This window comes from Coregonus lavaretus (genome assembly GCF_964263955.1).
Source record: "Coregonus lavaretus genome assembly, chromosome: 2".
Lineage (NCBI taxonomy): Eukaryota > Metazoa > Chordata > Actinopteri > Salmoniformes > Salmonidae > Coregonus > Coregonus lavaretus.
This window is the reverse complement of record NC_139989.1, coordinates 7,789,373-7,804,326: the sequence shown is the minus strand read 5'-3', so window position 1 is coordinate 7,804,326 and position 14,954 is coordinate 7,789,373. Positions and strand designations below refer to the sequence as shown.

Genomic DNA, 14,954 nt, shown 5'->3' with positions numbered 1-14,954 from the left:
CAGTGTGTGTACCTGCCTACTGTATCTACAGTGCCTAAGGCTTGGGAAGCTTCCATCCATGCAGCACCCGGTGAAGGGAACGTGCAGTTATTTTTAGCCAGCCAGGGCTTATTTTCTTTGAATGAAAGGCTTGATCCGCATCTGCTGCATTCTCTAAACCCAGGAACGTAGAACGATTACCATAATAAATTGTTCTACAAACATGATTCTACTATACTACAGTAGTGATGTGGATTTGGCTGGCCTTCGTGCTCTGTGTGTGTGTGTGTGTGTGTGTGTGTCGTGCTTAAATAAGCCACTGTAGAAAACCCCCTCGGATCATCTGCGGTCCCAGCCCACCTGCCACACACACATACACACACAGCTCCACTGTCACCCAGAGTCACAGCCCAATCAGAATCTGTCTCAGTCCCAGTCCTGCCTATTCTAGTCGATTACATACATCACTTTCCTGTGTTCTGACATCTCAGTGCCACATGAAATGTTGCCCCACTTGTCTCTCTCTCTGCTTCACTAACTGACTTGTGGTGATCTTACTCAAAGCGACGTAGAGAAATGGCCTCCTTAATTGTGATGAATGAGGTGTTCTTTGTCGCTAATTGTCTGCTAATTCTAGCTCAGTCCTAAAAATGAGTAATTTGCTAATATAAAGTCGTCTGACATGAGTACCAAAGAGTCATTCAATATCCTTTGTCGTACCGAGTTGTAATGTAAATGTGTGTAAGATCATGGGAATGAATGAGCTACTGTGCTGAAGGCTATGTTTTTTAGAATCTCTTGACAGGACTGTAGATGAGTAGAATGACTTAGAAGCTCCCAAGTACAGTACTGTAGTTATCTACCTTTCTCTCTCCTCAGCATTTACAAAGATGATCACAGTGAATGGTCAGGAGTACCTCCTGCAGTTGGTGGACACAGCCGGACAGGTGAGTCCCTCTTACCAGTTGAGACACCACTCACACATTAGAATGTTGTGGTCAGATTGCCAGTGGGCCACTACAGTATGTGAGCTCTAATGTAATTGGCAGAAAAGCCAGGTGTAGATTAGATATCAGTTGACATCCTTACTTAGCCTAGGCCTCATTCCACATTCATTAGCTAGGCTGACATTTCCTCATTTTTACCTAGGTTGAAGATTACAAGGTTAAGACAATGGGGTTCTAATTTCCCATAACTCTTTGCAATTCATGGGTTATCAACGGTGCTGGTCCCATGAATTCGTTAATTTTCTAACGCTTTCGCGTTGGAATTATTATGATGTCTTGTTTTTTAAACTAGATTTTTACCATCATAGAACGTCTACTTTATCTTTGCGATGTTTCACTCTCGGCAGGATGAATACTCAATTTTCCCACAGACCTACTCCATAGACATCAACGGCTACATTTTGGTGTATTCTGTCACATCGAATAAAAGGTAGGTAGCTCCGCTCGCCCTCTCCTTCCTTCACGCTGCTACTAACCCTTTGTTACTGCAACATGAACCCACATGGCTTCATCCCTGAGAGATCTAGCCGCTCAAGGTTTCTCTGAATCTATCTAGTATTTCTCTCTCTAGTAAAAGGCATGAATAAACCATTGAAGCTATTATTGATCTGTACATTTATATTTTTTATCTCTATGCTATTCTATAGTACTGGGCTCCTGTACGTTGTAGTACAGAACAGGTATTCATGCGTAGCTAAAATAAATGTAGTGTGGATGTGAATCAGAGATGGTAATTTCTAGCTGTGTGTGTCTGTGTGTGCATGCGGGCATGTGTGTACTAACTTGCCTCCATATCAGCTGGAGATTTAAATAAAATGACTCCATCTATCTCTCTCTCTTCTCTCTCTTAACCACACCATTTATCCTTTCTTTCTCGCACCAGCGTTCCTCTCCATCCAACTCTCTCCTCACTCCATCCATCACTCAATTACTCCCTTGTTCCTTCTCTCTCACTCTTTCTCTCTTTCCCTCTCTCTCTGTTAATACGAGAATGAACAAGTGGAAAGGTTCTCCTGGGCGCAGCAGCAGAAATTTGATTGGATTTGGTCAGATTTGAAGGGGAATAACGGCAAATTTCGAAAATGTGTCTATGTTCCTAAACCCCTCTGACTCGTTGTTGGACTGTCTCGTCAAAGTGCGCACCTCTCTCAGTGAGGGAGAGAGGGGTAGAGCGAGAGCTACGTCACAGGGTAATACATCCCCCCTACTCACTGTAGTTCTAAATAGAACTTTGTGGAATAACGCAAATCTACAAATAATCTCAACGTTCTGTCACAGCGAAAATACTGAAGTCCAATCGATTGTGAGATATGGCATACACATTTTATGTGATAAATTTGGGTTGCGGGTTCACAATTTGACAATTTCTGAGATCTCAGCCAAGCAAGGAGAAAAGGAGCCAACCTAATCCGCCTCCCATTTTTACATTGCAACCCCATTGGAATAATTTCACCTGCCAATCAACATTGTCCACCTTCCCTCTCTGACTGTAGGCTACATCCCTCGTTGCATGGTGTGATCAGATCATTACGGCAAAATATACAGTATCTACTCAAATGAGAGGGAAAGACTAGTGAGTGTGGAACATAATGTCCATTTCATAGGATGACACATAGGCTATAAGGCTAATTTATGTAGCAAATGTTTAATTAGATTTTAACCTTCCTACAGTAGCCAGCTTAACATATCCTTGTAAAATAATTTATGTTGCGGATATAATAGACAGCCTAGACACTGATGCATGCATCTATTGAAATGTGATTTATGCTCACTGTCAAAAGTATTATTAGCCTACATTTACATTTTCAAATCGATAGAATAATGACAATTATTAAAAAAATTATACTGGGGATTTCATTTGCAGGCCAGGGCCAAATTGCATTCCTCGAGCGAGCAAGAGAATGTGATAATTTAGGCAGATTTGATCAAATGGAGACGTATTCTTATAGCCTATGTTTGCATCAAATACCCTACTCCTTTTCTTCAGTATACAGTGCATTCAGAAAGTATTCAGACCCCTTTACTTTTACCACATTTTGTTACATTACAGCCTTATTCTAAAATTGATTAATTAAGGATCGGACCCTTTTTTTCAATTTTCGCCTAAAATGACATCCAAATCTAACTGCCTGTAGCTCAGGACCTGAAGCAAGGATATGCATACTCTTGATATAATTTCAAAGGAAACGCTTTGAAGTTTGTGGAAATGTGAAATTAATTAGATCTTTGAAATGCAAGAGAAAGGCCAGACAATGATGTAGGATTCTATGTGTAATTTAGATGTTGTCCACAAGATGGCAGCAGTGTTTGTGCAAAGTTTCAGACTACACAATATTTTGGAGTTTTCCCAAATGTGCCGAATTGGTAAATGTATACATTTTCATGTACATAACTATAGAGAACATACAAAAATGCTATGGTAATAAAAAATTACAGTTTACACACTCCCTGGATTGTCATACATGATGGATCATTAGCTTCCCTACAGAAAAGACACTAACCTTCACACCTCTAGATGGCTGGGCGGGGGTGGGTGTGGAGCCAGAGACAGCAGTGGGGTCAAACTGTAGAACCCATTTCCTACATTTGAATATAAAATAGATTTTTCAAACAAAACTACACTACATTTTATCTCTGGGACCCTCAGGATGACAAATCAGATCAAGATTACTGAATGTAAGTACATTATTTGCCTTCAGAGGTGAATGTATCAAACCAGTTGCCGTAATAAAAGTGTTTTGTTGTTGTGCACTATCCTCAAACAATAGCATGTTATTATTTTGCTGTAATAGCTACTGTAAATTGGACACTGTAGTTAGATTAACAAGAATTTTAAGCTTTCTGCCCATATAAGACATGTCTATGTCCCGGAAAGTTGGCTGTTGTTTACAACGCCATTTTTGTCACATATCGCATATTGAGAAGCAACTGTCCCAGTATAGGGACACCGATCCCGTAGAGGTTAAACTGTTTTCTAGACATAAAAACGGAAATACGACATTCAGACAAGTATTCAGACCCTTTACTCAGTACTTTGTTGAAGTACCTTTGTCAGCGATTACAGCCTCAAGTCTTCTTGGGTATGACACTACAAGCTTGGCACACCTGTATTTGGGGAGTTTCTCCCATTTTTCTCTGCAAATCCTCTCAAGCTCTGTCAGGTTGGATGGGGAACGTCGCTGCACAGCTATTTTCAGGTCTCTCCAGAGATGTTTGATCAAGTTCAAGTCCGGGCTCTGGCTGGGCTACTCAAGGACATTCAGAGACTTGTCCCGAAGCCACTCCTGCGTTGTCTTGGCTGTGTGCTTAGGGTCGTTCTCCTGTTGGAAGGTGAACCTTCACCCCAGTCTGAGGTCCTGAGCGCTCTGGAGCAGGTTTTCATCAAGGATCTCGCTGTACTTTGCTCCGTTCATCTTTCCCTCGATCCTGACTAGTCTCCCAATCCCTGCCGCTGAAAAACATCCCCACAGCATGATGCTGCCACCACCATGTTTCACAGTAGGGATGGTGCCAGGTTTCCTCCAGATGTGACGTTTGGCATTCAGGCCAAAGAGTTCAATATTGGTTTCATCAGACCAGAGAATCTTGTTTCTCATGGTCTGAGAGTCCTTTAGGTGCCTTTTGGCAAACTCCAAGTGGGCTGTCGTGCCTTTTACTGAGGAGTGGCTTCCGTCTGGCCACTCTACCATAAAGGCCTGATTGGTGGAGTGCTGCAGAGATGGTTGTCCTTCTGAAATGTTCTCCCATCTCCACAGAGGAACTCTGGAGCTCTGTCAGAGTGACCATCGGGTTCTTGGTCATCTCCCTGACCAAGGCCCTTCTACCCCGATTGCTCAGTTTGGTCGGGCGGCCAGCGCTAGGAAGAGTCTACGTGGTTCCAAACTGATGGAGGCCACTGTGTTCTTGGGGACCTTCAATGCTGCAGACATGTTTTGGTACCCTTCCCCAGATCTGTGCCTCGAAACAATCATGTCTCGGAGTTCTACGGACAATTCCTTCGACCTCATGGCTTGGTTTTTGCTCTGACATGCACTGTCAACCCTGGGACCTTATATAGACAGGTGTGTGCCTTTCCAAATCATGTCCAATCAATTGAATTTACCACAGGTGGACTACAAACAAGTTGTAGAAACATCTCAAGGATGATCAATGGAAACAGGATGCACCTGAGCTCCATCTCATAGCAAAGGGTCTGAATACTTATGTAAATAAGGTTTTTTATTTTTAATACATTTGCAGAAATGTCTAAACCTGTTTTTGCTTTGTCATTATGGGGTATCATGTGTGTGTTTCGTGCACGGGACTTGAGCCTGGATGAACTCCCACCTTGTAAAAACCTTCTAGCCTATTGCGCAATATATTCCAAAATTCTAACAAAATACACCAGCGACATCATTTAGGAGATAAAGGTTGTGAGCACAATGTATTTGTGTGGCTACGATGCCATCTTTAGAGCACAGCACTTTCTGCTTGGTTTCTAGAGCATTGAAATAGATAAATGAAATAGGCTACTACCGAGGTCTGATGAGGCTTCTGACAATATAGTAAAAGGCGTGTTGTATTGGGTGGTGTGCTAAAGTCTGATGTAGGCTATTTTGAAAACTGCCGGTGTGTTGTTTATGATGAGCCCCCTCCTGCATGTGTTGTTGCATGAGCTGGATGCTGTTTCCTCCTTGCTTGGCAGAGGTCTCAGAAAAGGTACAATTGTGAACCTGCGACTCAAATTCATCACATCAAATGTATATGCTATATCTCACAATCGATTGGACTTCCCGAATTTTGTATTTTAGCTGTGACAGAATGTTTATATTTTTCGTAGAACTTTGTGGAATAGCACATCAATCTAGCGCTGCAGTGAGTGGGGGGGGCTGTTTAACCCTGTGACATAGCTCTCGCACTAGCTCGACCTCGCTATCCCTGAGTGAGAGAGGTGCGCACTTTGACAGACAGTCCAGCAATGAGTCAGAGGGGTTTAGGAACATAGACACATTTTCCTTTAAATATAGAAGTGCATCAAAGCTGCACTTTCTCTCCTGTAATGCCTCCATACTTCAGACATCTTCAATGTCAACAGGATTCATACTGTGTCAAACTCTTTGTCCTGTCTAAGACCATCATACTGTAGCCTAGGTTAGAGTGTGTGTGTGTTTTAATCCCAAATCCCCTGGGTCCTATGGTAGTTGCCATGGGAGCGGGCCTAGGGAGACTTTCCCTGGAGAAATATTTTCCTAACCACATCCCATCATGTCTCCCTACTTCCCACTGGCCAGTTAATGCTGTCAAGTTGAGTTAATGTCCCCATTGATTTATGCATTTCTACTGACCAGCCCGGGGCTCAACATTCATTATTTAAATTGCGTCTCAAACCATGCATCAGGTCCGTCTGTATCATATACAGTAGGCCTCTACATTACAGCCTATGGCACAGATTAAACAACCTTTCTCAACTGGATGTCGGCAAGGCAACTAACAAGCAATGGAAAATGCACATTGTTAAATACAGCAACATTGATGGTTCTTCTCAGAAAGATTTGATATGCGAAGTAGCCTATCATACCGATTTCAAGCAATGGGTCAACCGCAACCGTCTTTGTTAGGCAACGTTCGTTAATGTACTCATCACAAACACAGAGACACACACACACAGAGCGGCCAGGATAGGAGAATGCAGCCACGACGCAACGCGGAGTGCCTGGATGCAGCCCTTAGCTGTGGTATATTGGCCATGTACCACAAACCCCAGAGGTGCCTTATTGCTCTTATAAACTGGTTACCAACGTCATTAGAGCAGTAAAAATAAATGTTTTGTCATACCGTGGTATACGGTCTTATATACCACGGCTGTCAGCCAATCAGCATTCAGGGCTTGAACCACCCAGTTTATAATGGCAAATATAGCATGGTCCGACCTGGACAATGTCAAGCTTTACTCCCATAAAGGATGCATTTAAGTACAAGTGAGAGTCTTCAAGTCTTCTAAGTATTAGCTTTGGAAGATTTTTTAAATAATTGATGGAATAGTGTTGTATTGATACTGGTCTTGTCTACAGTACACTAGGACTTTGTTGAATGTTTTCACTTTCTTGTTATTTTGGCTGTTAAAGGTTTGAATTACCTTTTTTTGTTTTCTGCTGCAGTTTTGAAGTAATAAAGGTTATCCACGAAAAACTATTGGATATGGTTGGTAAAGTACAGTAAGTACCTTATTCTCCTATCTGTAAACATTTCAATCTGAATATCTAGTGTTTCACTTCATGATTCATTTGACTGACAGGACTTCCTTTTGTCTTCTGCAGAGTACCCATCATGTTGGTCGGAAACAAGAAAGATCTACACATGGAACGGTATGCCACACACACACACACACACAGATAGTCTTCCCAGAGGAACCAGACAGTTTATTCCATTTTCAGCTTTAAATTAGATTTAACTGGGATTTAATGTTCTGACGGTCTGTCGTTATGTTTGTATGAGTCCGTGGAGACCTGGTCAAAGACATTAGTTCACAGACAGGACCAGATGGAGAGAAAGTATATTGCTTCAACAGAGGGTGGAGGGCTGGAATAAACCTTTAGGACTTGATCTGCTGGAGTTTTATGGGCCTTGTCATAAAATCCCCACATCTTGCCATCTTTGGCAGGGAGGGAAAAATGAATATGCCATTTCCCTGGCTGTCCTGTCTCTTTTAGACTAAACTACTGGCCTGTTTAGACCTTGACGCTAGGCTGGGAAACTGTGGTCCAGTCTGCTCTCAGCAATCTTTGGCTCTGGCTCTGTTTTAAAGACTGCAGGGTCAGGTCGGTCTGCTGTGTATTTGTTTGGGTCAGAGTGACGTTAGTTATACCTATTTCAGACAAAATCTACGGTATGTTATCTGTAAAAAAAAAAAATGTAGCACTTTTTTTTACAGGCATACTGTACGCCTTGCATCCTGTTGTGCAGCCAGCACTGGGGACGGGTGGGAGTAGGGGTGTGCAGATGTGGGTGGGCGTCTTTTTAAAATAAATCCATTGAATATACAATTATGTTACTGGTCTGTGCAGCCTATAGGTCACATGGCTACGCCATGCAAATTAAATCAACGGGGGGGGGGGGGGGGTTCTACTAAGCTAACAGATGGAATTGTTTTAAGATGGTCATACCAAGGGATCATCTAGCTATTTGATTTGGAATTTTAGGACCCTTTTAGGTATAACACTTTACTTGACACCCAGCGTCATAACACGTTATGACACGGTCATAACCATGTCATTAGATGTCATAACAGCAGACATAACTTGTCATAACCTGTTATAATATGGTCATAACACTGTCATGACACATACATTTAGACCTGTTGTGACATATATTGCGTTATTTTATAGCTGGTTATGACACCTACACAAGGCAAAACATTCCATTACACCATAGCCTACGTCTCAACAGTATGTTTATGTTCTATAATTTTTTTTTTATTGACCATATTAAATTATAATTGTAAATTATCAATGTCATTGATGTCAGACATGCACCTACCTACCCCAATGTTCTGTTGCTGATGACTGGGCTGAATGCAGGAGCAGATTTCAGGAGCAGGACAAGACACCCTCTTTTTGACTGACTGACATAAGGGCATGTACATGATAGGCCTATCTGGCTTATGATGGTCATAATGCTTCTTGACAGTGTCATAAAGTGTATTTTCTTAGTCCAAGTAAAGTGACACAGGATGGTCATAATGCTTCATGACAGTGTCATAAAGTGTATTTTCTACAACTTATTTAAAAGATGATGAAAAAAAACATGACTGTAAATAATTTATTACAACAACAACAACAAAGGATTTAAGAAACAAACTTTCAAACGAAAGGAAACTTCTTGGCAGGGAAAAAACTAATTTGAATAAATGTGGGTTTTGACACTCTTATGTAGGTGTCATAACCAGCCATAAAATAACGCAATATAAATGTATGTCACAACAGGTGTAGTAAATAATGTGTGATGACAGTGTTATGACCATATTATGACAGGCTATGACAAGTTATATCAGCTGTTATGTCATTATGACATGGTAATGACCGTGTCATAACGTGTTATTAAACTGGGCGTCACAAAGTTGTATATATTTTTTTTTTAATGAAATATTGAATTTGGCCTTACTGCTATTAGCCCATAGAAACGCATTGAATAATAGATTCATACATGGAAAAACAGATGGTCAAAAAAATTAATCAAAAGGAAGTTTGTTTTAAAGTGTCTGTCTTATATCTGAGAGATATAAAAAAGATCAGGAAATTATTATTTCGTTTTTTTACCCATATAAAAAAAATAATGTTGGGCACTAAACTACTTCCATATATACTTACACTATCTTCAGACCAGTCTTGTGAGGCTTGTGGGTGTCCTAGAGCAACAACCGACATGTACTGTATGTGTTCGTTAGAGTCTCATCTTTCCATAGATTGGTCATATTAGTTTCTAGGCCAAACCGTTTGGACGCTACAGATGTTTTTATGAGAAGACCGATTTTCAGGATGTCTCATGGTCTGGGATCGCTGTAGCTCGGCCACCTTCCACCGCAGATGCGGACGCAGCCCGTGCAAAAAAAAAAGATATCTCTAGCTTAAACAGACAGATTTGTATTTGTATTTCTTATTATTATGTTAATTAGATTTCCGCGGGGTGCGGATATCGACTCTAGGGGGTTAAACAGACAAGGCACACTTACATCTCCCTGCCCTGATCACATTCAACACAACTATATGTTATACTAAGAATATAATGGAATATAACAAAATAAAATATTTTTCCCAAACAACTTGAGTGTCGGAGGAATGTGTGGAACCGCTGTTATTCTTTATAAAGTGGTATTTTTAAACAGAGACCATGTCCTTATTTTTTGGAGTTTGTTTGCTTTAGAAACCTTAGAATCTGCTCTTTCCGACCTTGTATAGACATCTAATTTCTGACCGGATGAACCTCTGAAGGATGATTTGAAAAAGTCAATTTTTTGGTAAAAAAAAAGAATCCAGATTGTTTTTTGGGGGGGCTTGTTACATATCATGCACATTGTTAGCTTGCTAACTGATGTGATCCACTTCCCCTGTGTGTGTCATCTCTTACCAGGCATGTAGAGTACACACTGCTTGCTCAACACACTTCTGAAAATGGGTCACTCACTCATAGACCTCCCTCTTTCCTCCTCCCTCCTTTTTTCATCCATCCTTCCTCCTGCCTCCTCTTTCATTCCCAGAATAAACAGGAAATGTAGCACAGCCACCTCACAGTGGGAAGTAGTGACAGCTACTCTGACATCCCTTCCTCCTACACACACACACACACACACGCACGCACACACTCTGGCCCCATTGAGATGATGGGCACGCTGTAAGCAGTGTTGAAGTGATTCATATGCTTCTCAGTGTGGAGTGAGTACAAACACAGACACACAGGAGCCTATTACCCTAAGGCCAGCTGGAATTGTATTAGCCAACTAAAGTAATCAAGGCGTTACTGATCACCTCTCTCTCTCTCTCTCTCTCTCTCTCTCTCTCTCTCTCTCTCTCTCTCTCACCTTCTTTTCTCTCTCACTTTCTCTCCCTCTCAATTTGTTTTCAATGTATCCCTCTCTCTCTCGCTCTCCTAATGACTTCTCAATAGTAAAGCATACCTCCCAAACTATCTTCCCACCCTGAAATAGACTAGAGACTAGAGAAAATAGACTAAAGCACTATACATATATACAGTGGGGGAAAAAAGTATTTAGTCAGCCACCAATTGTGCAAGTTCTCCCACTTAAAAAGATGAGAGAGGCCTGTCATTTTCATCATAGGTACACGTCAACTATGACAGACAAATTGAGAATTTTTTTTCCAGAAAATCACATTGTAGGATTTTTAATGAATTTATTTGCAAATTATGGTGGAAAATAAGTATTTGGTCACCTACAAACAAGCAAGATTTCTGGCTCTCACAGACCTGTAACTTCTTCTTTAAGAGGCTCCTCTGTCCTCCACTCGTTACCTGTATTAATGGCACCTGTTTGAACTTGTTATCAGTATAAAAGACACCTGTCCACAACCTCAAACAGTCACACTCCAAACTCCACTATGGCCAAGACCAAAGAGCTGTCAAAGGACACCAGAAACAAAATTGTAGACCTGCACCAGGCTGGGAAGACTGAATCTGCAATAGGTAAGCAGCTTGGTTTGAGGAAATCAACTGTGGGAGCAATTATTAGGAAATGGAAGACATACAAGACCACTGATAATCTCCCTCGATCTGGGGCTCCACGCAAGATCTCACCCCGTGGGGTCAAAATGATCACAAGAACGGTGAGCAAAAATCCCAGAACCACACGGGGGGGCCTAGTGAATGACCTGCAGAGAGCTGGGACCAAAGTAACAAAGCCTACCATCAGTAACACACTACTCCGCCAGGGACTCAAATCCTGCATTGCCAGACGTGTCCCCCTGCTTAAGCCAGTACATGTCCAGGCCCGTCTGAAGTTTGCTAGAGTGCATTTGGATGATCCAGAAGAGGATTGGGAGAATGTCATATGGTCAGATGAAACCAAAATATAACTTTTTGGTAAAAACTCAACTCATCGTGTTTGGAGGACAAAGAATGCTGAGTTGCATCCAAAGAACACCATACCTACTGTGAAGCATGGGGGTGGAAACTTCATGCTTTGGGGCTGTTTTTCTGCAAAGGGACCAGGACGACTGATCCGTGTAAAGGAAAGAATGAATGGGGCCATGTATCGTGAGATTTTGAGTGAAAACCTCCTTCCATCAGCAAGGGCATTGAAGATGAAACGTGGCTGGGTCTTTTAGCATGACAATGGTCCCAAACACACCTCCCGGGCAACGAAGGAGTGGCTTCGTAAGAAGCATTTCAAGGTCCTGGAGTGGCCTAGCCAGTCTCCAGATCTCAACCCCATAGAAAATCTTTGGAGGGAGTTGAAAGTCCGTGTTGCCCAGCGACAGCCCCAAAACATCACTGCTCTAGAGGAGATCTGCATGGAGGAATGGGCCAAAATACCAGCAACAGTGTGTGAAAACCTTGTGAAGACTTACAGAAAACGTTTGACCTGTGTCATTGCCAACAAGGGGTATATAACAAAGTATTGAGAAACTTTGTTATTGACCAAATACTTATTTTCCACCATAATTTGCAAATAAATTCATAAAAAATCCTACAATGTGATTTTCTGGAAAAAAAATTCTCATTTTGTCTGTCATAGTTGACATATACCTATGATGAAAATTACAGGCCTCTCTCATCTTTTTAAGTGGGAGAACTTGCACAATTGGTGGCTGACTAAATACTTTTTTTCCCCACTGTATATATATATATACGTTGTATTGTTTAAGGGCCTACTACTAAACTGTACAGTATATTGCCCTTTATCTTCTAACTGCATGCTCCTAGTCTGGTGTGTGTGTGCGCGCGTTTGTGTGCATGTCTGTCCTTAAGTGTGTGTGTGTGTGTGTGTTGACAGATCTCATTAAACAAGGGCAGGGAAAGGCTTGCGCCGGGGCGAAGTGAAGAACCGGCTGAACCTCAGGATGAATCAATAACTCCAGGCTATTAAATCACAGGAGTGGATGGGAGGGATACAGGGTGCTGGAGTGCAGTTACACCAGTCAGCAGATACGCCACTAGGCTATAGAGGCTATAGATTTAGGCTTGGCTGAAAAATACTAATGCAATGCAGTTAGAATCCATCGGGGGGGGGGGGGGTGTCTTAGTATTGTGATGCTATCTTTTCAGTGTGTCGGCGTGGTGTGTAAATAACCTGGTCCCAGGTCTGTTTGGGCTGCGACCATAGGAGTTGACTATACAGGACAAACCGATCTGGGATCAGGCTAGTGTAAAAAGACATGGAGGAGAGATGGTGTAGCCTACTCTATGGCTTATAGTGAATGCCTGGGATAGTATAGGGAGAGTGACCACAGATCAGTTTCTCCATTTGCGCCTTACCCTCATATAGGTCATGCTCCCACATGTGGTTATAGACTGTTGTGTTACAAGCAAATGGTGTTCACTGTGATATTGTGTTCCCCTCAGGACAATCACTAACTGTGGGTATAGGATGTGCTGCTGTTACAAGCTAATTGTAGTCAGTGTGATATGTTTTTCCCTCTCCTCAGTGTAATCAGTTGTGAAGAAGGCAAAGCGCTGGCCGACTCGTGGAACGCAGCATTCATGGAGTCCTCTGCTAAAGAGAACCAGGTGGTGATGATGATGATGATTGGACACCAGCCACTCCCAGATAGATATATCGTTTTTGACATCTAGGATTGTAATGGGTGCCATCTTGGCACTGAATGTTCCAAGGCAATTACAGTCTAGTTTGAATACAAATTGGAAGAGTAATCTAAATGAAGGAACATTTGGTGCCAACATGGCCTGGATGCATCAATGCATCATTCAACATAATTGTTGCTATTTCCCTATTGTACCACAAGAGGCATGTTGGATCCATTGATCCATGCTGCTATGTGTTGATGATATCAAAATAGTGTTTGTATCAAATATTCCCCTCAGTCATCTAGAATGTTTGAATTTCCTACTTTCTTTCTATCCTAGCAATAACAATTAATCTGTCAGTTTGGTTTACTATAGATTGTAACATTTGCATTTGCAAGCACAGAGCAGACAAAACACCCATCTGCACAGCCCTGTTGTTGTGATATGACATAATTTCCTCCCTCTGACTTACTGTTGCCTGTGTGAGCCAGACAGCGGTGGAGGTGTTCAAGAGGACCATCCTGGAGGCGGAGAAGATGGAGGGGGGAGCCCCCCAGGGCAGGACGTCCTGCTCCTTGATGTAACCCTCCTTCCCTCCCCGGCCCCCCAGGCCCAGGCCCTCGCACACCGTCCCACCCACCTCGTCCCCAACCACAGCACTGGACACTGGGAAATCCCTCTACTTGAAGTGGCTAACTGCCTGTTCTCCTCCTTCCCTCAAGAAACGTCACTTGTCTTTTTATTTTTAATTTTTTTATCAATATTAAATGTTTTTATTTTTTACTTTTATTTTTTTCATTTCCAGAAGGAGAGACGAGGACTTCGACATTAAGAGTAACCATCCATCCCAGTTTAGGGTACACCCGTCTTGCTCCCCGACTTCCCCTTCTTCTGAGAAACCAAACGTGGTGAAATATCTTGCCTTACTTCTCCTCATTTGAAGCCTGTAATCTCTTTTCTACCTGACCTCCCTACCCCTCCCTTCCCCTTCAAAAGTTTGTATAACGTATTTCTTAAAAAGCTATTATTATGGCCACTATAGTTGGCCAGCGTTCATTCGCTAGTGTAGAGAATGTTGATTCCGTTTTTTGATTGTAATCATTAAATCAGCATATTGTTTCACTAGAGTTTGATTTTCTTACTACTCAAAATTTGCTGGGTTTTTTGTTTTATACAAATTATCAGAATACACACGAGAATGTTTTGATATATCATATACTATATGAATTATATAATGTATATTTTCCCTTACCAGGGATTCAGTATTGTACTTCCAGTTGGCTCCTCTACCTCAGAAACTGTCAAAAGGCTGAGGTTGCCACCCAGTCAGGGAAAAAGTATGTGTCATCACACTGCTCCACACATTCACTCACGCCAGTTCTCAGAGGGGGGGTGTGATAATTAACGTTACCAAGGAGAAATGGAAACCTGGTGGGTTGGAATAATATGTGTTCCAGGAGAGATCTACTACTCGTTATATTCGACTCTATTAGCCAGTTGGAGATGGTTTCTGTCATGTACAACCAATTATAGTATACACAATACACTTCTAGCTGTTCTTTCCCCCATAGAATACATGCATTTCATCTGCCTGAGGATGAATTTCATTGTCAGAGACAGAGGCTCGTCCAGAAACAACCCCTAGCCCCCTACCTTCTAAGCCAGGGAAGATCAACTAGATTCAGCCGCGGGACAATTTTTTTCTTGAGTGGATGGTCAGGGGGCCGGAACATA

General features: G+C 42.0%; 1 protein-coding gene across 1 annotated transcript in view; it reads left to right on the top strand.

The window, feature by feature from the left end:
• LOC311145241 (GTP-binding protein Rheb-like) overlaps window positions 1–14,341 on the top strand; it is a 31,549-nt gene extending 17,208 nt beyond the window's left edge. Inside the window, exons 3-8 of the mRNA XM_084181475.1 lie at window positions 859–926; window positions 1,334–1,416; window positions 7,124–7,180; window positions 7,283–7,330; window positions 13,121–13,202; window positions 13,712–14,341. Of these exons, the coding sequence (XP_084037601.1) occupies window positions 859–926; window positions 1,334–1,416; window positions 7,124–7,180; window positions 7,283–7,330; window positions 13,121–13,202; window positions 13,712–13,804 (431 nt within the window). The 3' untranslated portion in view covers window positions 13,805–14,341. The remainder of the gene's footprint in view (window positions 1–858; window positions 927–1,333; window positions 1,417–7,123; window positions 7,181–7,282; window positions 7,331–13,120; window positions 13,203–13,711) is intronic.
• Window positions 14,342–14,954: the final 613 nt, after the last annotated feature.